Source organism: Anoplolepis gracilipes, chromosome 9 (assembly GCF_047496725.1).
Source record: "Anoplolepis gracilipes chromosome 9, ASM4749672v1, whole genome shotgun sequence".
NCBI lineage: Eukaryota > Metazoa > Arthropoda > Insecta > Hymenoptera > Formicidae > Anoplolepis > Anoplolepis gracilipes.
Genome location: NC_132978.1, coordinates 3,807,186 through 3,834,365, shown reverse-complemented (window position 1 = coordinate 3,834,365; position 27,180 = coordinate 3,807,186). Strand labels below are relative to the sequence as shown.

The 27,180-nt window shown below is 31.6% G+C and overlaps 1 protein-coding gene across 1 annotated transcript in view; it reads right to left on the bottom strand.

Annotated features, from left to right (window-relative positions):
• Sesn (Sestrin) overlaps positions 1–27,180 on the bottom strand; it is a 187,898-nt gene that overhangs the window by 95,663 nt on the left and 65,055 nt on the right. Inside the window, exon 5 of the mRNA XM_072898804.1 lies at positions 23,076–23,105. Coding sequence (XP_072754905.1) covers positions 23,076–23,105 — 30 coding nt within the window. The remainder of the gene's footprint in view (positions 1–23,075; positions 23,106–27,180) is intronic.

Genomic DNA, 27,180 nt, shown 5'->3' with positions numbered 1-27,180 from the left:
TTTTTCACCCAATTCTGAAAGTTCGACCGTCGTCTGACGTCTTTAAATATAGCATCGAGATACATTGTAGCCCGCGTCTGAACTTATCCACGTGTCTATTTTTCAAATGAAACTGGAATGTTTTGAAGTAAAAACTGTATGTAAAATGTGTTTAGGAAAATTTTTAAAAATATTAAATTTTTGTAATTATCAATAATATCTTATTGCTATTTCTCAAAAAGATTTAAATAAAGATTCTGAATAAAAATAGAAGCATTTATCTTTTGGTTGGATTGTTGCATCGCAAATATTTTTTTACTGACGAAATGATGAAAATCATTCGCAGTTGCTTAAACTATGTCTACAGTTTAACGTCGTAAATTTCTTGTTTACAGATTTTACACGCCAAAGATACCTTCGTTACCCCTAAATCATTCAACAAATCGTATCTTTGTAAGTTAAATCTTCCCATTAAAATTAAAAATAGCTTTCGATAGAACTTTTATAAAAGCGCGGCTAAATAATTTTCTAACATTTTCATTTTCTAATTTAATGCAAAACTAACTCAACCTCAACAAGACAAATAAATTTATTATACCTGCAAGGATATGATACTGAAGATTTCTGTTACCTCATTTTAGCTATAATGCATTATCAGAAGCGAAATGTTTTTCTTCTAAAGTAGGAAATCGAAATAACTTGATTTTTTTATATGCCATTACTCATATCCGAAAGTATAAATTAATAAAATATACCAGAATTTCCTTTTTTATCATCTTACTTTTAACAGATGCGCGATATATAACTCGATTTACAATATGTCTTACCATTTTCAGCAAAAATGAATCTTATGACAATCTAATTAAAATTTATTTATTAATCTACGACAAAAGAGAATCTTTAATAGAATTTTTATTTCTACCACTCTACACTATATTGGACGTGCAAATAATGAAAATTAATTTATTTTGACGTACGTCGCGTAGAAATTTACATAATCTCCCTTTTCTGACGTCATATTTCAATAAGAGAGGGAACTTAAAATCAAAATCGTAAACACAAAGTGTGTCGAGAAGCGTAAACAGCGGCTTCGTGAATGCGAAGATTGAGGAGACTTCTCGCCGGTAAGTGAGCACGTGCAAATGCACGCGGTATCACGTGCAACTGCTATTATTGCTCGATAAACAAACCCGCGTATTTTCGGGGAAAATAATCGCGCGCGCGCACTCGCTCCCATAGTGCCGTTAAGTGAGACGCAACAAAGGGGAATTATATTAGAAGCACAGCAACACACCAGCGCCTTTTGATTCGCATTTGGACGCAGGCCCAGGTATTTCCGCCGGCGCGTTTATTACGTTTCCGTCGAGCAACGAGCAGGGCCAAATTCTCCTTTGATCGAATCACGCTACGCAGCTGCTTGAGGCATCTGTATCTCGTTAATCATATAGAAAACGCCATAATTTCTAAAGGCTACTATAACGATTAAATCGACGCTTCGTGTACATAATTCTTTACCGCGATCGTGAATAAAAAGTGCTGTTTAATTGAAGCTTTCTTTTAGAAATATCAGAAAAGCTCTGAAAAAGAAGATTGAATAGCTTTTCGTAAATACTGTTTTCTCATTTCAGTTATATTGTATCATCAGAAGCGAGAAATGTTTATCTTATAAAATACGAAATCAAAATAACTTAATTTTTTTTGTACGCCATTACTCCATATTAGAATAGATTAATAAAACTATATACTACAATTTTCTTTTACATTACTTTTTTTTAAGATATACGCATATAACTCGCGTTTTAACCAGACTGACGTTATAAGAAGATTTGTATGTGTGGAAAAAATGATTAGCTAATAGAGAGAATTAATGGAGAAAAACGATCTCTCTCTCTCTCTCTTTCTTTCTCTTGCTCTGTGTCTGATCATAATGATTTATCCGATTAAAAGCGATTCAATCTCTATGAATCCGTAATGACACCTTAATCCGCATTGAATCGCACTTAATCGGATACAATCTTCTCGATGAAATTTGCTGATATGAATTCTATTGCTTTCCTGTCCAATTTAGCGAAGTCTATGTAATCTCAAATTTTTGTTCTTCATATCTGAAGAAACGAATAAAAGGTCAACACGTGCGACACGGAAAGAAAGTTCGTACGATACGCAAACAATTGCGTACTATTGGTAACACGCACGCGTGTGTATCGGCATTTGTATAGTCGCAGTGATGCATCGCGTATCAGTTCGCGGAAATTAATTAACTTGGTATCGTTTTGTTCTGTCAGGTCAAGAGAGAAAAAAAAAGGCCATTAATCAACTCGTTATTGAGACGTAACGTAACTCGACTTTGAAGAATTTGCTTTTAATTCGTGGAACGCGCGTGCCAAAAATATCGCCGCCAAGGATCATACATCATACCTCGCGTGTACGTGTATCTCTTTCCCAAGATTATTAATATTTTAAATAATTTCGAAACCCGCGGGCGTGTGCGCGAGACAGGACTATCCACCCCTCCGCGTGTTGTTAGCCGGCGCTTACGATTGCACGCGTGATTGCGTCGTGCATGCATGCATATGCATAATGCCTATAGTGATCTGGCGTCTTTAAAAGGCGCCAGTATCTGGTGCGCAACGCGAACCACCAGACGCGAATATGCGACGAACGGACAAACGGCGCAATAGATCGACACGTGGCGTGGCTCGGATCGGTCGAGGTCGCTGGTACACACATAGCGAACACTGATGGGTCCTCCAGACTTTCTACAGGCCCATTTCAAGGCCTCTCTACGAAAATAGGGTCTCCTCTCTCCCCTATCTATACGTTGTCCTTAAGGAAAAAAAATAAACTTCAAGGGTCACGACGAAATCTGGCGCGACTTCCGGCCGTTAACTTCATGATATTGCATAAAATTTTAGATTTACATGACAAAAGCATATTTATATTGTTACAATAATATTTATTAATTATTTATATTTGCGATTGTATCCGGCTGCTACTGCCGTATCTCTAATCGAAGTTCAGGGAAATGTACATAAGTATGAGAGAAGTTGTTGTTTGTCGGCAGATGTCCAAAGCATTATGGGTCAGAGAGCGTGATCTAAGGTTCTGGAGAATTTGAAAGTTGTACTTCACTATGTTTGAGCGTACATAAGATTAGTAATGGGCGCATTTCGAACGCAAACATTGCAGTCGTTTAATCATTTGAACATATATAATGTTCAAGCAAAATATGATTTAAAAATAATATATGTATATTTCTTTTTTTATATTTATATTGTAGAAAAAGTACTTAATAAAAATTCTTAACAAATAAAAAATGAAAATAAATTAATTCTTGAAGTAGTCTTATTGCTCAATAAGACAAATGATTGTTTCACTCAAATATTTGTAAAATTTCTTTCTATGTAATATATAATAAACAATATTTACAATATTTCATTCTAATTCATAATATCAAATAAATATTTTAAGTAAGATTTTAATATAAAATATAATTAATATAAAAATAAATTACATTTTACATTAAATATCTATAACCTAAAGAGAAAGAAAGAAAGAGAGAGAAAGAGAGAGAGAGAGAGAGAGAGAGAGAGAGAGAGAGAGAGAGAGAGAGAGAGAGAGAGAGAGAGAGAGAGAGAGAGCAAGAAAAAGAGAAATATAGAAAAATATAGAGTAGAATAAACGTGTAGTTTAAATATTTATACGTAAATATTTTTATTTCCTATTTCAAATATATTATTTTTTGCTCGCCTCTGCATATATTTACTGCAGGAATATGTCTGTGCGTGCCTCTTTTTCTACATGTCCATTCGCGGAGGCGGATCGCTATCACATGTTCGTTCGCGCGAAAATAGTCGCAAATACGGATAGAGAGTGCATGCGAAACCCCGTAACCCGTATTTCACAGACGCAATTTTCTTTGTCGTGATACCAGGATGTATACTGAGTGTCGCAGATTCTCTGTTCCTTGTCTGTTTAACAAGAGCTACTAAAATTTAAGGCATCATAAAATGTTTTTAAATTATAATTAATTTAAAGATTAAATAATTTTAAAAATTACGCTTTTTCAAAGCATAAATAGATATTGGATTATTTTGGAAGATATTCTTCAGTTTTTATCTATCAATAATTGTACGGTTTGTTATCGATGATACAATCGTGACTAATAAGAATAAAATTTGTTATCCAAGTGTAATATTATTCTTTGAAGCATTTCTCGATTATTAGGTCAGAAGAAAAGTTTTAGATGACAAAGATAACGCGTAACAATATGTCGAAAAACGAAGCATCAAATCAGATCGTTATCCATTCCAATTGCTGCGAAACCGTATATAAAAAAACGTGCACGCACACAAGGCTATCTTTTCGAACGACCTACTTTGATTCCTTTTCTGCGATAGGAGCAGTTAGAGGAGTCTGAGAATGTACATATTTAGATAGAATGTGGCATGCGAGATACTTTGAGAAGAAACTGGACGGATCAACTAAGTCAAAAGTTAATAAATCTAATAACATTTCGAGATTTATGAATTTGACAGATCGCATTCTTTTAGTCTTTTAAAATATAAAATTAATAATTAATTTGCGAGTTCAAGTAAAGATTTACCCTGTAAAATATAATTTAATCTCAAAATGATAAATATTATCTTGTATTTAACTAAATTTTTTTATAGTAACTGTACCATAAAAATTTTATAACACGACTGTACATAAAAATTCATGAAAATGAAAATTTTAATTCTATAAAGCATATCTTCACTCATAAATTAATTATTAATTTATTATATTTTAAAATATACGCTAAAAGTGCTGTACGTAATATCTCAAATTCATAAATCTCTAAATATATTAGATTTATAAACTTTGGACGTAACTGATCCGCCCAGTTCCTCCTCAACACTTTGCTGAAGCACATATTGCGCCGTTCATCGGCTATTGCGATATGCGCATTTTTGTTTATACCCGGCTGATCGAATTCGCTTCCATTGATAATTTCTGATATTCGTATCGTTGACATAATGAAACAGAATATAACTGAAAAGAGAGACCTTATCCAATTAATAAATTAAAGAGATTAATGCAATTTTCAATTAAAGACCATTTTTTTAGTACAACGATTAGTACGCCGACACGATTTTCTGACGCATCATTTTAATTAATAATTCATATATTATGTATTAGCAATCATCTCACGTTTCTCAGGCTCTTTTTATAAGCCGCTGATCGCTGATTTTGAAACCAATAGCCTATAATTATCGTGCGTGAAAAAAATCGTATTTTTGCCTCGCATGCGAACCTTGAAATCACCACGAAACAGCGGAGTAGCGTGCAGCATCACCGACACGCATCGTATATAACACGCGTGTATACGATTGCACGGTCTCGTATATGTAGCCACGACGCGATAACGGGGCGTTTGACCCCGGTGTATCTCGAATCGGACTGTAATCCACCGTTACGATGACGTAGCCATGCTATATTTTAGCGCACTAGCTCTCGCGTTATTTAACGCCATTGTTTGTATATACAAATAATGCTGCTATACAACATTGTCGCGGATGACAGAGAGACGGAATACGGACCTTTGATAACGGATGAAGAATAAGTCGAGCATGTGACTATGACGCCATTGTAAGAGATATCGTTTCTAATTTCGTTTTGACGAATTATGAAAGCAACAGTTTCAATGAAGCACATATACATATATTACATTGTTGCATTACAATTTTCTGAGATTTTTTCTTGCGAAATTTTTCATTGATACAATTCGGCGATATTTGCAAATCTATAACGATTTTTTTTTTTATCAAAATAAATTCTAAAATTTTAAAAATACATGTGTAATGTTAGCTCAGAAAGGCATTCTTTAATTGACGAAATGTGGAATTTTCGATAATCAATATTTGTTCATCATAAATAGTATTACTTTTACATGTGTTCCTTTCAAATTTTCGAGTGTGTAACAGTTGCGCAAGACACAGAAGCTTTCACTTATAATTCTGCGAAAAAAAAACCAACAAATTAATAAAAACCAGTTTCAAAATCACAAAAGCAGAAGTAAAAAAAGAATGCAATTGATCAAGTAAGTATATTTTGATTCAAACACTAACTGAAAAAAACGCATACATATATAAAGTCGCTATTGTATAGAAGAAATCCATCAAGGATTTTTATATATTTTTTCCTTATATCTTTATAAAACTAATATCGTACAATTTCATTCACCCGATAATAAAGTTATTTTTAATGTCTCCATTCTGTTAGATAAAAACTTTACACATAGTTTCTTTTCGCAGCAACGTTTTTAAAATAATAGTTGTTCTTAAAAAATATTTCGTTATATAAGGCCTTGAATTAATTCTTCTTAAAACAAGATTTTCATCATCGGCAACACATCGTTATTAAAAGAAAAAAACATATGTATTGCCATATTTTAAAAGGAGTGACCAAAAATATACGTTCAAACAAACAATGTCAGCCGTTTGATTAATTCATTAGAATAATTCGACTATATTAGTAGAATTAATTAGATAATTGCAGGTCTTTTTTTTCGTCCAAAAGATTGACTCGCTTATCCCTACAACAGACGCTTTCACTCGCGCACTTCTCGTAGCTCATTCGCCTTTTACTTATCAGACGCAGTCGTCAATAAATCGTCGAATCCCCTCGCGCGATAAGAGCGCAATGAACGAGTCGTCGGCATGCGAATGTATTGTTTTTTTTTTCTTTTTTTCTGTCTCTTTCTCTCTTTCTCCATTCCTTCTCTCTCCGCTGCCATTCGTCCCCGACTGTCTACGTCGTTCTATTTGAGCTCTGGATGGATGATAAAATAAACTTGCAAAGATTTAGAATTCTTGATAAGCGAAAATGATTTTCATATGTTAATTCCAATTATATTTTTTGTATAGATAAGAATTGAACATAAATATCTTAAAAAAATATATACATAGAATGAATGGAATTTTAATTTTTGTGTATACCAAGTGTTTTTATTTTATTTTCTAATGTAAAATGTAAGTCCAAAACTCGTTTTAATTATATAGAAATTCTCAGTCATCTCAAGCGTAAAACTATAAAATATAAATCTATTTAATAATCTTTATATAATATGCATGTAGAAACAGATTTCAGATCATTACTTGTTTTAAAATAAAGTAAAATAAAGTTAAGAAACTTCGTTTAAAAATTTCTTTTTTGCAATCTTATGCGATTTAATAGGGCTACCAGTACAACTCTAAAAATCAAATTAATATGTGGATGATAAATTAGGTAAACTATATTTATATATATATAAATTCAGATAAATAACAGTTGTAATTTCAGATTGCGAATAAAATTAAGGACGAAAATCGTAAAACAGTTTCAGCATATATTACGTCTAAATTAATTAGCCAATTATACCGTGTATGTTAAAAATATTTCAAAAAATTATAATTATTATATAAATAGTATTTTATTTAAGTAAAATAATTTAAAACTTATTTTCAGTGAAAATGATAGAAATACAAATACATAAGAAATATTTATTTAAAATGTAATAATAAAAATTGTTAATTAAAATAATTTTTTTTAAATTTTTGAAAATTTTACTTCTAAAATATTTGAACATCTGTGAGATACTTATTGATTTTAAATATCATATTTAAATTTCTTATTGTTAAATTTCTTTTTATACATTCTTATTTTTTCTTATTTATTCTATTTATTTCTTAATTATTAGTTCAAATATGTTCAAAAAAAATTATAAGAAAAATGACGAAAAAAACGGAATATATTATATATTTTAAGCATACATGTGAAAGTGTAATCATTCTTTATTAAATGCTAATTTATAGAAACAGATAATATAATTTAATGAAATCTGAACGACACTGAGGGCAGAAGGGAGTATCTAAAAAAATGTAAATCACGAGAGAGAAATAAATAGAATAAAATTAGAATAAGTATGTCCAACTCTTTTACTGTATATAAAATAGAAGAAGAATTATACTTTAAGTCTTTTTATGTATATATATGTAAAGAAAAAAATATATTTTCAAAATATATATAATAATTGTGTTTTTCTAATTTTTGTAAAGTGTGCTAAATATTTTAAATGAAATTTTAATTGATATACAGAAATTAAATTATTACACATAAATCATTTACATATATATAATTTAAGAAATAATTTTTTTACATATGAATACGTATGTTTTTATTTCTCTATATTTAAAATGTTATTTTGCCCATGTATAGTTTATACATATATATGCACATATAAGTGAAAAAGAGAGAGAGAGAGAGAGACAGAAAAAAGAGCTGTTACGCGTCGTTCCCTTATCATCTTCATACCAAAAACAAGCAAAACGATGATAACGGATTGTGCACACGCGCCGGCGGAAGGTCGGCGATGGCGCTCGAGAAGAGGCGGCATGCTTTTAATGATGATTTGTGAAAAAAACAAAGGGAAAAGCGCCGGCTGATAACCGCTCAGAGATAAGCAAGCACTAATGAATATTAAAAAGTCCGTTTGAATACAAAATATTGCGTGCTCGTTCTGGACATAGCAGACTATTACGACGAATAGTCACGGCGATGACGACATCAATAGTCAACTTGAATTGGTAAATAAGTGCGTTTAAAAAACCTATCATTGCTTATCATAATATGCATTATAAATGTACAAAGAATTATATATACAAATATAAATTGTATATATATAGAATTATATGTATAAATATATGAATGTGCGTACTATAAATTTAAATAAAAATCACAGCCATAAATTTACGAAATAGCTGTTTTAATTAATTTCCTTCTATTGTTATAGAATACTGCTGTATGTCAAAATGTAAAAATATAACAGTAATATAGTACGAATAGACCTTGATTTATACTTATAGCCTCTAACGAGTAGCCGGCGCTTTGTTTGAAACTCAACCGAGACTGCTTTTTAATAGTCTCATTTCCTTGGCCACGTGAAAGGGCTAACACGTGGCATCGCGTTGCGTTTCAACAAAATTATTTAGAGAATCTTCGGTCAGATATCACGCTTGCGAATTCCCAATGGTTTCTGGCATCGGTGGAAATTACAATGGTTCCCACACCATCACGTCGCCACGTGCCGTAAACGTGATTTCGCGATTGCATCACGTACCACCATCATAGCGCCGATAGCGATATAAATATCGCGAACATAATAATGCCACCGAGCGCTTTTTAAATTTTTTATTGTCAGTATAAGAATGATCCCGTGAGCGCGAAAAAAAAATCAATTCAATTGAAATTGTGTAATATCAAGTTGTGCTAACGCGAGAAATATATAGACTCAAGGCTAAAGAAAAAGAAAGAACACAAAGTGACAAAATAAAATCCAATACCAAACTACAACCTTATATGCCTACAAATCTTTTTTTTCCCTTTAATTTTATATATATTTTTATATATTTCTTTAATTTTATATTTAATAGAATAAAAAAATAAAGTCATGAAAAAAGTATACAATATGTTATATCAAATGTGAGCGTATAACAAGAGTTTCTTTGTATTTTTAAATCGATTAAAAATTCTACACTGTAAACAGCACACACACATTATATGAATAATAATAATAAAATTACAATAAATAATAAAAATGTATAACAATTCCATTATTTATTGTGCAATTTTATATTTAGTGTTCATGTAATTTTACATACTTCTTTATATAACACATTATCTATAATCTCTTTTATAACTTTCTATACATCATTTAGAACTAGACAACATTATATTTTATTATATATATAATTCTAAATATATTATAATTTTTAACCAACTGTATCGTTGACGCACGCAATAATCTCTCCAAACTAACCGACGTATGTGCTACCGAGATAACAAACACTCTTGATAGAAATAATGCGCGATGGACTGGAATATTAAGCGAGGACGCAGTCTCTCAACGCACACTTCAGAGAAAGAGAGAGAGAGAGAGAGAGAGAAACGGTAGGATCAAAGAATGGCAGAGTTTCATTATGCTTCGGGACAATGACCTACGGTGGTAACAACAGATTATCAACTTTAATGTACGATAAGCACAAAGATAACAGGTGATGGTTGCAAAAATAATAAGCAATGAGAACTATATCCGGAAAAGGAGACAACACGCGTACACACACAAAAATGCGTTTTAATTCTAGAATAATAATCTCACAGTTGGAATAATCTTTATGACTGTTATAAAGTCAGACGACATAATTTAACGATAGCTAAATTTGTCGTAATAAGCATCTTGTTTACGCGGATTCGTCTTTTAAAAGTACAACATATCTCTCTCGTCTAATAGTGAGCACATTTAAAATTTAAAATTATTAAAAATATTTTTTATGCGAATAATACATACAAGTACGTAAGAAATATATATATATTTGAAATGCAATAAAAGTAAAGTTATTAACTAAAATAAGTTTTAAAAGAAAAATCAGAGTCTAATTTAAAATAATATATATTTTAAGTTTTTAAAATAACATTGGGAACACTTGCATTCATTATTTCACACACAAATATTATTTCAAATAAATAATAAAAAAAATTATTACTTTAAACCTTGACGAATGACTTATATACTATTTCTCACATTAATTATTTATAATTAAGTAAAAAAAGAAAAAAACAACTTATAAAAATATTATTTATTTTAAATATTATTTCTTGCTCATTCCTTTACGTGTTCTCTACTGATTTAGTTGTAATTTTTACAAACAAACAAACATGATTCATATAAGAAAATAGCTTTAAGATACAGTCGAACCTCTTATCCTATGACCCTCTTATGCTACGAAACCTTTTAGCCTACGATAAAAAATCCTCTCATGCTACGACCGCGAAAGGAGAATTATACCCCCCCTCCCCCACTCTCAAATTTTTGTCGTAGGATCAGAAGTTTAAGGGGAAGATTCCGGACCGAAAATGTAGGCTAAGAGGTCCGACTGTAATAAATGTTATATTAACATATATATCGCGTGTATTTACGTATGCAAGATATATGCAAAACAAAATCATGAAGATTCATGTCACTTCTATGTTAAAAACTTACAATTAAAAGCGAAGATTCTGCCAAATTTATGGATGTACTTGAATTTGTAATAATTTTAAATAAATATTTGTCAAAAATAGAAGTCTTTTTCATTCGTTACACAGCTAATTTGGTGCGTAATGCAAATATAAAATTAGCATTAAATAAGCATTGAAATATCTTATCTGAATTCATCTTTCAGATTAATCGAAAACAGTCTTCTCTTCCTATCATATTCAGAGGACCATAATAACATCAAGCAGTCGCCTCGTATTAACATGCCAGGTTTAAGCGACGCGGAAATAAATCGTCTTCGGGTGCGTCCAAACCATTCGGACAGATTTCGCGATCTCACGTTAATCCGTTATTGCGGCTCCCTATATACTGCGTAATGGCCGTTTAACGACCTCGACGAGTGAGATGATTTGTCCTTCACTTGTCATCTCACGAGAAATCGGCTATTAAAAAATCCTCCCCGGCGGTTCCTTTCTCTCGCGTGTGTAACGTACTAAGATCGTGCGATCTTACGCGTTATATATTTCGACACCAACAGACACGTAGTATTTCTGGCACTTTGGCGCCGCTTGAGAGGCTCGAAAAGGAGAAGGAAAGCCGACGGTCTGTCTGTCGTCCAATGCTGATTCAGCGATAGAATCGAAACAGCTTATTCGAACGAATTTTATACAGAATGTCCGTTTTACATCGTGATTCTTTCAACCGATCAATTCCAGATCGATTTCTCATGAATATTTCGAGACACGAATAGCTTTTGACTTCAGCGAATAAAATTGAAAAACGCGTTGTTAATTAATAACAATCTTTACTTTGTCATTTTCAGAAATAATTAAAAATTAAAAATTTTGCGAGATTTTTTAGATACTGTATAAAAATAGATAAACTCTTATTTGCCGTTTAATTTTAGATATATAGGGAATTTATTTAAAGTTTAAAATTTAAGAAATGGAGATATTTAATCTAAAATATTTTCACAGCTCTGTTTAAATTATCATTCAATTTATACATCAACTTTCGTCAGAAAAAACTTGTGCAAAGCAGAACAGTAATGAACGAAAATGTTCGGGAAAATTATTGTGTGCTATCAACAACTGTACATTTTGCCCCACGAGAAGAAACACACGGAAAAGGGAAAGATGGAGAACCAGAGTTTATCTTCTCTATGCGACCGCGCAGCAAACTCGTCGCGTTACGTTATCGTTGGTGATGACTGTGTGATCGTGTTTATCTTACTTTACAGAACCGTTCTCACTCGCTTTATACGTGATTCATTGCGAATGCCGTATGTATTACAAATCGCACTTATATCCATGAAGAGGCACCACAATCTCGTAAAGTTTACGGCATTATAAATAAAAGCGCGAAGAAAGGCAGCGAGAGAAGCAAAAAAAGAGAAAAGACAAAGAGAACAATTAAGATGAAACGAGATATAATGTTGGCAGTGAAATATTTCTGATTTTCGACACAAAAATAACAAAATTCGACACATCGTTTCCTGTGCGTCATAAAATATATGGAAAAGAAATAGCATCACGAGATATATAAAAATAACTCATTCGCTTTATATGTTTGTTACACGGAGAGAATTTAATGCTAAAGTTAAAGCATATCTTCTGTGTAAAATCTTAAAAAAAAAAAAAAAAAAAAAAAGAGAGATATTTCATTTCTGGATTTTTAAATATACTCAAGAGAGATACATGTATATAGTTAAGATAACAATTTTTTATATGAATATGTTTTGAGATATTAAATTTAGCGATAAAAGTGACGTCTCTCTTCAAACCTAATATTATATAAATCTGAACATAATATTATATAAATCTAAAGATGCAAAATCACTTGTTACGTGAATAATCAATAATATTTGATTGAATTTTGACACGCAAGATAAGACAGTCACATAAGCTTAAATGTTTTATTTAATAAATTCATGCTATATTATAATTAATAAGTAAAATCTAAACTTTGTATTAATTCCAAATTTATTTAATCGCGATATATCCATTGCAATTTCATTTTAATCCTTAACTAGGTATTTCTAGATCGTATAACTTTAATTTTATCTGTCGAGTGCTATTTGTAAATGAAATAAATAAATAATCAAAGATGTTAATATTTTTCTTTTATATTCTTCTATATTTCTAGAGAATCCATAAATTATTTAAGGTATAAATAAATAGAAATAAATTTGGAATTAATACAGAGTTTAGATTTTACATAATTATAATATAACATGAATTTAATAAATAAAACATTTAAGCTTATGTGACTGTCTTATCTTGCGTGTCATAATTAATTAATATATATATATATATATATATATAGTCTTAAATAACGAATAACTGATCTAAAAAAAATCATCTAAAGAATTTGCGTTAGAAATTCATACCAATTATGATTTTTTCATGTCGTCAGTTAAGAGTTAATATCACGGTCAATATTATAATTCGACGAAACGATTGATAACCACTGATATTGAGAGCCGTGCACGCAAGGCAGTCTATATTTTAAGGTCGAAATTCTTGGACGATAACAACGACGATGCCGAAGGCTAACGACGTAAATTTTTTGAGAACTATTGTTAACCAACGTGACTAATGCGACTCCGCGACCATTACATAACCGTTTGAGATAATTATCGACGAGACACTCCGCGAGATGTTTGTCAGCGCAGCGGTTAATCAGACTTATTGACATCGCGATACACCATCTACGAATATGATCATTAAAGTGTATCTATCATCTTTTTAAACTCGCAAGAATGGCCGCTCTTGAGCAAGGCGCATACGAATAATCGTATAAATCAAATGAATCGTGATTTTAATAGTATTAATCGAGAATGTTGTTGTATATAATTACAAAATTATATCCAATTACAAATAAGTTATCATTAAAATATATTGCTAACTTTTTTAATTATAAATTTATATTTAATTTGATTTAGTAAATTTAGATTTAATGTTTTATATTCATAAGTTATTGATTCGTGCGCGCGTAAACTCTACGTATTTGATAAATTTTTTTTGAATGCCATCAATTCAAAAGCAATGATAAAAAAAACTTTTTCAATTACACATGTATGATTAAAAAAAATGATATAGATATAAAAATAAACAATATTTTTAATTAACAAATTATTTTATATTTTTATATACAAAATTAATTTAATAATTCGAAATAAAAAAATTAATTTACTATGTAAATTACTGTATGGAAATTTTAAGTTTATAAAGTCGACTAGTAAATATTACTTGTGTGTGTATCTTACAATTAGAAGATAGTTTCAAGAATGAGATAAACGCGCTGTTCATTTTTATAGACAATCATTTGTATTCCATCATCACTATTAGTTATTTGTTGTTATCTTACTAACAATTTTCTACAGTCCATCTGCGTCAGAAATTGATCAAAGCAAAATTATCTTAGTAAATATACATGAACTTATGAACCGATCTGATAAAAATAATAGACGTGTCTAATATATCAGTCATTCAAATGGAAACAAATCTAAAAAAAAATATTTCTGATCAAACTACAATAAATCTTGTTGCTGCCGTAAAATGATGTATGTAACAAAGATATGTAGTTGCTGCACAAGTATATATATATATACTGATAGGATGTCCGAAACGATGTCACAGGTAATCGATCAGCTCCTTGTGCACGCGTTCACCATGCTAAAGGCACTTGCCCTTTGATTTGCAAGTAATATACCCCTTCGGCACATAAATCTCCGTCGTAGCGCGCACTACGACCGCAAAGGGTTAATTGCTATATGTAAATCACACCGGGCCACGCCACGTGTACGCGGTGAACATAACACACACACACGTACGTATGCATCAGATAGAAACATATACATGCATATATTCCGCTCCGGTTACAGTTTCGATCCCGTAACCCGCATCGGTTACATTATTTATCTATCGAACGGTCACGCTCGAGAGGCGATTCGAGCGTATTTATTAATGGACAAATGGCATTCACGCGCACAGGTTACAGAGAAATGTTAATTGAACGTTAATCCCGGCGACCCTCATTTATCACCGTCGGCTTAATGACGTTTATCCAAGAGGGCCGCAATCTATGGCTTTATTTAATTCACTGCTTTTTGATTTCACAAATTCGGCTTTTCTCGTTCATTTAAGCTCTACGCGATTTATACGCGTGTTGTGTTTAAAAAAAGAACACGCAGTGCGGACTCATAAATCCTGTGCGGTCATATGCTAATTAGCGTAATCAGTGTGATTATTAACCCTCTGTTGGAAATATATTTTCAACATACACGCACAAATAAAGTGAACCAAAGTGAACAGCAAAAGAGATTTTCGCGTTATTATTAATTGTCAAAGAAAATATACAACGACGGAAAAAATTATGAGTTTATAAGAAGAATTATCATTCTTTTTCGAATGCGTGTTATGTGACACACGCATGCATAGATTCTTTCTTGCAGTCAGTGCAATGACGTATGTTGCACGTCACAGCGAATTATTATTTCAGGTATGACGTGCATTGTGCGTCATCGTAGCGGAGAGTACAATTTGCTTCTAGTTCTTTATGAACACGAAAGGTTAACGACCGCTTAGGAATTATCGCGTTCAGTCTATTTGCATCCGCAACCATAACATCTGATATCGGAAAAACTCCGTTAATTTTTCTGCTTCATAACACTTTCATATTTGTTTAAATATCATAAATTAAGGCTAAAGAGATTGTATTCAAATTAATAAATTACAGAATTAATATAATAATTTATACATTACATTGAAATTACACAATTTCAATATATTAAATAATTTACAATGTACATATACATCCATGTAATATTTTAATTTAATTCAATATATTATATTGAAATTATATAATTACATAAATTTTGTAATTTTAATTACATAATAAAGAGAAAGTTGATATATAATGGTTATTTCTTTTATTTCTATGTGACACTTGAAACATACATACGATGAGTGATGCAAAAATGATAAGGGCCTATGCAGAGTATTAAAATTCGTATTTACAAAGCCATTACTAATCACAGAATCACATTTCAAGTAAAATATACCTAACGTGCTATAAATATCCACTTATTTTCGTCGCGCGATAGAATAAACTTGAATACTCGAGGAATCGAAAAGCGCGCTCGTATAAGAACCATAACATTATCAAGTCCTTGAAGCAATTAGCAAAACTAGGCGTAATCATATATGTTATAGGTTGTCGTCCCAGATAAACGCTAACTCTAAACTAACTCACGCTTCCAGCACGAGAAATTAATGATTCTCTTTTACTGAGCGCTATTATTTTCCTCAAGTTCTCTCTTTCTCTCTCTTTCCTTTCTCCCTCTTTCACTCGAGGAAAATCTGCATAAGACACAATATTCGACGAGCCAATAAGATTCAAGATTCGAGAAAAGCTCGTGGAGAACCAATATATGCATCATCAAGTCCTTGAAGTACCAATTAGCTAAACTAGGCGTAATCATATCTGTTATGGCTGTCGTTGTAGATAAATGTTTCTCTCTCTTTCTGGGTTATTCGCGCTTCAACGTACCACAAGAAATTAACCGTTCTAATCCATTTCATTTCCGACTAGCCTCTACATGACGCTTCACCGAAATAAATAAACGAACCGATGAGCGATATCAAACACGACGATTCGCGGTCACTTTACGTCAGACTAGCTGAATGCGTTTCATTACGTAAATGATTTTCCATTTTATTAATAGCCACGATTTGGCAACCACTGTTGTTTACCAAGCTCGGCCATATATGTCGAGCGCCCGCGCGCGAGATGCGACACACACGTATGTTAGTTTTATTGTGGAATTAACGTGTGTATAGATATATATGTATGTACGTATAGCGTCGTTCAGGGACGCTAATCACCGACGGTAACGTAAGCCCGAGAATCCCTGATGTGATATTATTTACATCGAAATATCGCGTTACTGTAATATTAAATTTCGCACGTAAACACTCGCGAGACCTCTGACATAATAATTCGAATTACGTAAGAACTTAGGGAATTACGTATCGTAATTTTCTCTTTTTTTCGATTGTATTCATAATGCAGTTGATAAGAAATGTGCAAAGAAATATACAGGGTATTTTAAAATCACCAAATGTCTTTTTAATGCCAATTTTTTTGATCAGTGTTTTTTCTTTAGCGAAAATATCGAAAAAATCATATATATATATATAATATATATATATATATATATATATATATATTGCGAGTTTAAAATTTTTCTTCTATTATATATTTTTATTAATTATTTTACTTAATCCTGAAATCAAAAGTAAATTTCATTTGAAATTAATTAAAGAATGTAGTTTTGTTATTCCAATATATAAAGTAAATTCCACCTGCAATTAACTAAAGAGAATAGTTTTGTTGTCTTCTTGGCTTTTCACAAAGTTTAATTTATAAAAAACTTTACCTCTTTGAATCTTATGTTTCATAGCTCGAAAATTATTGATGTGACATTTTCGTTATTATATATATAATTTATAAAAGTGACCATCTCTCACTTAGTTGCTGCAAATCGTTTTGTCGGAAATAAAAATTGAAAATATATCTCCGTTATTGAAGAATAAAAAACCTGAGAATAAAAATTGCGGGTTGCATAGTTTCTTGAACAATATTTATACCGCGTATGCTTTGCGCATGTAAAAGCGAGTCACACGGTTAGTTCGCTCCACAACGAGCACGACCGCAAATTGTAAATGATGGCGTTGTAAACGGCCGACACCGAGCGTCCCTCGTGTACGCGTATTGGTACGTGCGAATTTACACATAATGCGCGAAAGCGAGCTTGGGAATTTCAAAGCAGACATCGTCGGCGACGAACAACAATGACGGTCATATTTTCGCGTTTCGATATTTATATGAGCGGAAGTCGAGTAGTCTCCGTATATTAACGATTATTATTATGCTAAATGGACGGACATCTAATGACACATATTTTATGCAAATCATTTCGAAGGTCAATTACGACCGCCAACTACATATATATTCCGTAATAAAACATAATTACAGCAAAATAGAGAAATCATGTTTTTCTCAAATAACATTTTTTTCTATTTTGCTATTTATTTATTTATTTTTTTGATTAATTTATCAAGTCAATTGTTGAAAAAATTCTTAAAAAATAAGTCATCAAATTACAAATCCATTCAAATAACATAAAAATATTATCTAAAATGTAAATGATTATTTTATAAATGCAATATATTAACAGCTGCTAGTTAGTATTATTCATTTAAAAATAAATATTTATTTGCATCATAACAAGTCATAAAAAATAATGACTATAGATAAATTATATCATCGCACGAAAGCAATAGTGACATTATCAAAAAATAATGTCATCCATCTGACTGTGTTATGACTATTTACACATCGTTACGAAGTCGTTAAAAAGTAATGAGCATCAATTTTATGACCGGATACTATTTGAGCGTGATATTTACTCTCCGCCATTTCTCATAATCGTCTCAATTAATTTTCGAGATGGTGAGTATACTCGAAAAGTCATTAACCCAATTGATCGATTCTCCATGATGCCCACGTCTCTGAATACTTTCACCGAAAAGAGTGCGAGAGTGTTTTTACTCTCTCTGGCGGCTTGAAATCCCCGAGAAAATTAAGCCTGCGACCTCGATACTCTCATGCGAGCGCGTCAACTTGAATATGTATGCAAATTCCATCCTGTTTACAACAACGAGTATCTGGCAAGCTCAACGACGGTGGCAAATGATCGCGGGTGACACAGATATTTTCTTAACCTCTAAAAGGCTCACCTACGTCCAAGTGAATGCGTCGCACTTATATCGCGAACCAGCTTTTCTCTCCCTCTCTCTATCTCTCAAATAGCAAGCAATCTTACCCCGAGCTTGAAAACAAATCGTTACGTAACGGCGAGATAAATTGTTTCCGCTTCGACATTAAATCGACGTTAAGGTGCGGCTTTCAAGAATTACAAATCGATTTTAAGCTCAGAAATGTGCAAGAATCGAATAGGTAACGATTCCGTTTCAGAATTCTCGATCGAAAACAAATCGTTACGCAATGGCAACTCAAAGTTACTTCCGCGTTAATATTAGATCGGCATAATGACTTCAGAGTTAACGCCAGTTCGAACCGAGTTCGAAAGTTCAAAACCGGTCTTTCCGTCACGTAGTGTTCCACGCGATTGAAAACAGGATTGTTACGCAACAAGCGAAGTTTCCGTTCAACATTGTTTATCTCAAATCACAAAAAGTCACCGATTCCACCTTGACTTAAATGTTCAAAACAAAAAAAAAAAAAAAAAAAAAGAGGCCTATATACTTTAGCTCCGTACTAATACATATTTTCTATCGAGAATTTTAAATCAGCAATCCTTCTTTATGCAAAGAGAGAGATGGTAATGGCGACTTGTTGGTGATTTAAATGCCGTAGAGTGATCTTATTGCTATCAAGCTAAAAGTGTTGACTTGTTGCTCGCATCGTTAAAAATCACCATTTGCACAGGAACATTAGAAGTACATTAGAGAAACTGCAGTTTATGCAAAGCGCGCGAAGTACGTGTGGTCTGTTCCCCTGAACTTCCATAACGACTTTGCTATGCAGAGAAGTGAATAACCGCGTCTCGGGGTGCTTACTCGAGTTTCATTAGGATACCCGAACAATTTATATACGAGAGACGAAGAATAACGATAAATGTAATGCTACAGAAGCTCATTATACACGTTCAGTAATTTATCGGTGATTAATTTTGGAAACAATAATATCGCGCGTGAGAGGGACATACATATAATTTTCAAAAAGTATTAAAAAAAAAAAAAAAAGTAACCCAAAGACACTCTTCAAACAGATTAATAAATCTGTTTTCGATTATTCGATACATATATTTGTTGTTGAAAATTGAGTCAATTTCTTTCCATCAGCAAAATTCAATTGCATATCATATTTCTCCGCGATTTTGAAGCTTCATTAATAAATATCAACTGTGTCTCAAATAAATTTAATTAAAGTCTACTTAAAATTATACGAAAAACAAAATTGATATGATTTACTGCTCGAAGAACGAGTTACAAAATTAAATTGCCTTTTATAAATCGATCATTTACATTTGGATATTTTTATTATTTATTTCGCTACATACATCAGATGCGCCTATTTTTTTTTCTTTAATTGTCAAGATATGTTTAATTCTAATCCCACAAAGAACATGTTGCGCCATCGAATGTATGCAAAAATACTCAATCAGAACGGTGAACGATCGACGACCTCGTTAGCCTACGACACTTTGCACCTGCAAATGCAACAGTCATGCACGTGCCGACATCGCAGACATCGGTGAAATGTCACTCCGAACACTGACTAAATGCTAATGACATTGGATTTAAATCAGACATATGCAAATGTATATTAATTGTTCCCGATATCCACTCTTCAGTCTACGCGTGTGTCAATCTTTGCTGGTAGAATATCTAAATTATCCGATAATCCGACAAATAAATCGCCTGATACGCTGTTTAAGTAGATAAGCAGCGGAGGATTGCCTTTAATCACGAGTGTCTACCTGTATTACTCACCCAGAGTCATAGTACATATTCAAAATGTAGATTGTTCTTGTTTACATTACCTTGTATATATATAGAGAGTATTAATTTTACCACGATTACTTTACTCCAATTCTATTCATATTTTAATCCGTGCTTCGCATGAGAACACACGTGAAGTTAAAATTCACATTTCACTTAGCGAGATCGCTTCTCCCATTCATTCTCAATGTAAATGTAACAGAATTGCATGAATCATTACTTCCCTTTCACGCAGATCCTGTAACCCGCGATGAGATGCGATCTAATAAAGCCGCGTTATCGCGCGCTACCCGCGTTAACGCAACGTGCTTTCTATGCACGGTACAAAAGTCGTACCGCGTGCAACTATGTATATGCCGGAACTATATAGCTACAATTTGAATGCTACGCGGCTTCATTTACATATCAAAGGAGAATACGGTCGTTTATGTTAGCCAGTGCATACGAACGAGCGGTAGCAATGATCGTACGAAAGTCGTAACTGGAACACGCGCGAAATTACGCGCGTGTGATTCTCTCGCATTTGAACTCGTACGCAGACCCAGATCCCTCCGCTCCCTCCCCGTCCCTTCCCATCGCTCTACGCGAATCTGTCACCTGATATAAATCCACGTGCGAAAATCAAGCCCCGGGCGAATAAACGCGCGCGATTTTTGCCGACGACAGGTTCGACGACCGTTGCGATTGGATAATGAGTAGTGTGCCGCGGTAAAATTGAAGAGAATCGTTCTTCGAGTCGAATTACGCAACGACAGCATGACGACGATTACATGCAGTTGCTACGGTTCTAAAAGAACTGAGGAAATGAATAAAAGAAGACGAGTCTTTTAATTGATACGATTAATTTAAGACTCTGTCAACGTAACTTTTTTTCGTAATACATAGGATGTCCATTTATAAATGTCCGGCTAAATATCTCGCAAATAATTGGAATTACAAAAAAGTTTAATAAGAAAAATTTGTGTATGATTTTTAGTTCGCAAAAAATTTTTTTTTTTTATATCTGCTTTGGTGCAGATAAAAATCGTGCAAATTTCTTTTATTAAACTTTCTTGTAACTGTTCAATCAGTTGCAAAATATTTGCTTAGATATTTATGGCAGGTACCCTATATATTTATTATGTATAAGTATTCTTAAAAATTCACGTGAGTTATTTTTATTATATCAATTAAGAGAAACGATCACACGGTATTAAATTGTATTCTACAGAATGCGATCCTATTGTCTTATTGCATTATTACATGCATCATTGAAAATCGCATAAAAAAGATGTAACAAATGCGAACTCTAAGAAGACTGATTATTTACACTATTATCTCGCTCTATAACATATGTGTATAATAATTGGTTAACAAATAGTGACATTTAGGATTTGTAACTGTGAATGTGACTCCGCATTACATTTTTCCGTAAATCTTGTTTTACTTAAAAATTCACTAAAAACGAATTTGTGTAAAAGATCTCAATAAAAATATATTTTTAAACAGAAAATAAATAAGACGTTGCTTATTCGACACTTTATAATTTTTGACACGAATTGATGCTACTTTCACATTCATAATGACAATTTTTTTTAATAAAATTGGTTTTGTCAAACGAAAAGTTTGTGCAATTTTCTTAAAGATTTAAAAAAATATATAAATAATATAATGAGAAATATGAAACAATTTAAAAAGAAATTTATTTTTATACTTTTATATATCGCAATAAATATATAACTACTAATCATATAATGCGTTAGAAACAATTTATATATATATATATATATATATATATATATATATATATATATAAGTCTTCATACATATAATATAAAAAAAAGCAATAAAGCGTCGCTCAAAACTCAATATTAATGACTCGATAATGAGCTTCCATATAAATGATAATACTTCGAATTAAAATGTATCAGCGTGTAATGTGAAAATTAGGAAGATAAAAAAGTGAATCATGTGCTTATCTAATAGTATATTATAATTAATTAAGATATAATTAACGGTAATGGTGAATAAAACGCAATAGATAAAATAGACAGCAGAGATAAGTCGGAGTCGTTAAAGTTTTTTTTTTTTTTCTTTTTCATTATTTGCATCGCGTTGACTCACTGCTCCGTGATAATAGTCACGTAGGTATGTAATTTTCCGCACACAATTAGCAGTATCTTTATACGACCATAAAATGTTCTTCGTCTATATTTAACTTTTTTCAATTTATGCATAGCACACTACTGTTTTGTTAATATTATTATTATCACCTATCGAATCTTCCTTTTATAGATGCAAACTCTTTTCTCAAACCTGTCCACTATGCACATCGATTATTATTGCATACATAGAATTGATTTGTAATCATGTTTATATATGATAATTTTCACACCTCTAATCATATATTGAATTGGACTCTTCTTCCTAGGCAATTATTTCGCGTTATTAAGATATAATAGTAGACTCACCTTTTCGTCGAGGTTGTTGAGATCCGGCAGCTGAAAAAAGAACATAAAATATATATGTTTGGAATTTCTACTCGGTATCTGTGAGAGTTTATATGAATAACATTGAATTTATATTTAGTCAGTCGTTGATCTTTAAATGATCTTTAACTGTAGGAAATAGAACTAACCTAATTATACAATGAAATATATATATATACACATGTTATTAAAATTAAAACAAGAGTGAAAAAAATTACATTTTGAAATCGAAAAAATAAATCAGACATTTAAACTTACAATTATAATGCAATTCTATCAATCGATGCAGCACATTTAGCACAAAAATCTATGAACTTTTGATAGAAACGTTAACATTTAGAAAATCGCGCAAGTACTAGAGTTTAAAAAAATGTAACCGGTACGCCACCTGTCTAAACGTTTTGAAATGACATCTCCGAGTTTACCGACGACTGCCAGTTATCGATCGTGTATAACTGACCCGTTGTAATCGCCAATGAGTCGCAACGCAACGTCGACAGATGCCGCCTAGCGTCTTTAAAATTTGCGAGATCCCTCACAAATTGAAGGAAATTGATGTCAATTTGTATCAATCAGCCGTAGTGGCTGGTTACAATTTACAATCTCGCGGACTCTGCAGACTACGTGCAGGGATTAATTTAACACCCGATGTGTCGGACTTGCTTGATTAACTGTCATGGTCGTCGTACGTGCTCCGAGAGAAAAGATATCTCGCCAAGTTCTGCAAAATTATTTGCACAGAAATTAAAATACCATATCGATTATCGAATACACATTATAAATGCCGATGTATTTAATGAGACAATTATAATTAATTAAATTTTAATTTTAATTAAACTTTAATTAACCATAATTAATTTTGACGAGTTTATTGTATATACTTGTTAAGTGAGGTAATTTTTGCAAAATGCTTTCGGAAAATAAAACTTCAAAACATTATATAAACAAATATTCACGTTAGAGTAATTACTTAAATTGCTAAAAATATCTAGCATATATAATACAATTAAATTAATATTATATAATATATTATATAATATCTAATAAATTATATAATATACGTAAAGATCTGTCTTTTGATCTCTCTACACTAAGAAAAAAAGGAAACGAGAGACTCTGGTACTATTATAAAATTCTTACTACAAGTACAAAATAACTACGATTCTGAATTTATTAAAGCGCGGATGCGGCAAGATGGATCGATCCGATCAGATTATCGGAAGGGCCTGACTATCAATTAAAGTTTTCTCGACGGTCCTTTTATGTCGCTTCTCTCTTTCTCTCTCTCTCTCTCTCTCTCTCGTTCCTTCTACCGAACAATTTCGAAATCGCTGACCGTCCTCGGTCAGCGGAATCCGTCCCCGCTCCAGTAAATGCGTAATCGCGCATAAATCAGCGCGGAGAAGGAACGATGCATATTTATGCGCCCGCGGCACCGCGAAATTAAATTCACACATTTCATCGGCCCTATAAAACATGCGCATATTTTGCGCGATGGAACGCTGAGACTGCGAATCGCGAAAGAAGCAGAAGAGATTCGTTCTTCCCGCCAATGATCTCTTCCATTGTCGTCGCATACTAATTGTATTGCCTTCATTAAAACGTCCGAGCATGGGCGTTGGATGACACAGATTCGTTAACATTATTCACTGCGATAGTAATTTTATATTCTTATTCGACGATTCTATATATTTTCTCAGCGAGATTATTATACATTAAATCACGCGAATCTTGATAATATTATTTATCGATAAACCTGCTATAAAAAAAGAGTAGCAATAATTTATATATATTTGTCAAATTAACATATCAAGAAAATATGTAACAAATCAAAAGCGGCTTCTTATTCAAAATGCAAATAACTTCATCTGTTATAATAAATCACAATTATTATGGCAATTTGTAATATGTATATTAATACATGTATTAAATTATACGTACATAAATTCACACTCACTCAAACATGCACGCATGCATACACGCACACAAACAGCATGATGTAATGGATTATATCGATTAATTTGACCAGTAATTTTTCAAAAATCTAATGATAGTTATATACAATTATTTATCAAAGTTACTTTTTTAGCAACACTTCTCTATTAATTTATTAGTTATTAATTACGCAATATATAATGTGATAAATTAATCATTTTATTGTAATCACTCAATGTCCTCCTAGAAGACAATTTCCCCCAAAGTGCAGGTATAATAAAAGCTGCAGCAATATGTAATTTTAAATATTTTATAGCCATAGGATAATAACTACCGTAAACAATTTATAACAAAAGTTAACTTAAATTAAAAATAGTAATTAAGAAAATCTTTCTAATCTGTCCTAAGCAAGTGATAAAACAAATAAGACATCGCTGACAAATAATGACAATACATAATATCGTTCAACATTATCGAATAGTTGGCAATAAAAATAGTATATTCTTTAATGAAAAGATAATATTAAATTAAGTACGTTTCATATAATAAATGAACGTTTATAGAATACGCTCCATCAGCAGCGTATTCTATAAACGTTCATTGTGTAAGAAAGTTCATGAAAGATAGCAAACAAAGGCAATTTTCTCGTACCTACCTATCACAAAGTTTATCAAGACGATCTTTCTTAGCTTTTCTATCCTTTCGAATCCTAGCTTCTTTTTTAAAATGTTGATAAGCTTTTCTAAAAAAATAAAGCTTTATACGAGATTTAGCTTTCTCGGTATATGTACCATCAAGATCTACAGATTTTCGGCCTCTAAAAACATCTCCATGCATCGAGAAATTTTCAAACCATATAAAAGGCACGACCATGTAAGCCTGAGTCAGTCGATCCAACCTTTCGGTCGAAGTTACATGTTTCGTTCGTGGACTCAATAATCCTGTTCGTCGAGTGACGTACATTGAGCCAAGTTATCAAAGTTACTTGTTCTGTATAATATTAGTGCTGCTAATTCCAATAAATCCGCATCAAAGTGTGTTATTCGTGATGAAAGGTAGATTTAATTTGTGTTATAAAATTAAATTAGCAATATCGCAATTTTGTTTTTATTCGCTCATTCTCCATCTATTCGCGATTAACAAAAAATACATACAAATTTAATATTGATTTATTATATCACAAAAAAGATGTATCTCCCGAATTACAATCAAAGAGTTAAATTTAAAACAATTGAAAATATCCCAATAATATGCGCGAGACATCAATTATTTACAATAACAGAATTTAATAAAAAAATTAAAAGTTTTAAAAATAACATTGTATTTACAACCATTCCATACCATATACAATACCAATGTGTGCTAGTGAAGAATATTATTTTTCAATTTGATTACATTCATGATATATGACTTTATGGATCAAAAAGTATCTGAGGAAACAATTAATGAATAAAACGATAAATAAATAAAAAAGTGTTAACACCAGCAAAAAAGCATTTAGTAAGGACAAAATAAATCGAAAAATAAAAAAAAATATGTTTAAGTTTTAAAATAAATTTTAACAGTATACATATTCATGTTAAATGCAGTAAAAATTATTATCAAACATCGATGTCACATTTAAATGTCATCGGATGTTCATTTTTCAAATCCGATATTAGAATCAATTTGACACTAAAGATAAATCAAAACGCTAATTAAAGTTTCATCTGCAAAATTTAGACAAATTAATAATAAGATTTTATAGTTTGAAGCAATTTAATGCCATTAAAGCTATTAAATTGGCAAACTAAACATTTTGATTTCACGAAAAATTAATTTTTTTTAAAGCTCTATTTTTAACAAAAAAGTATTTGAAAAGGATCAAATTGACGCTAACGTCTAATGATTAAAAAAATACTTAATTCATTAATTCACGTAAAGCAATTCATGAAAATAAAAGTACATATAAGAACAATATAATTAAGTGGTAATATTATATTCAAAATCGATAAAACAATATATAAATCAATATATATATATATATACATATATATTGACTTTATTGTATATATACATATATACAATAAAATTTGTCAAACTGACAGAGTAACGTCATCATAATAAAAAACATTTAATTCGTGAATACACTTTAGGAAAATAAAAGAGTGCA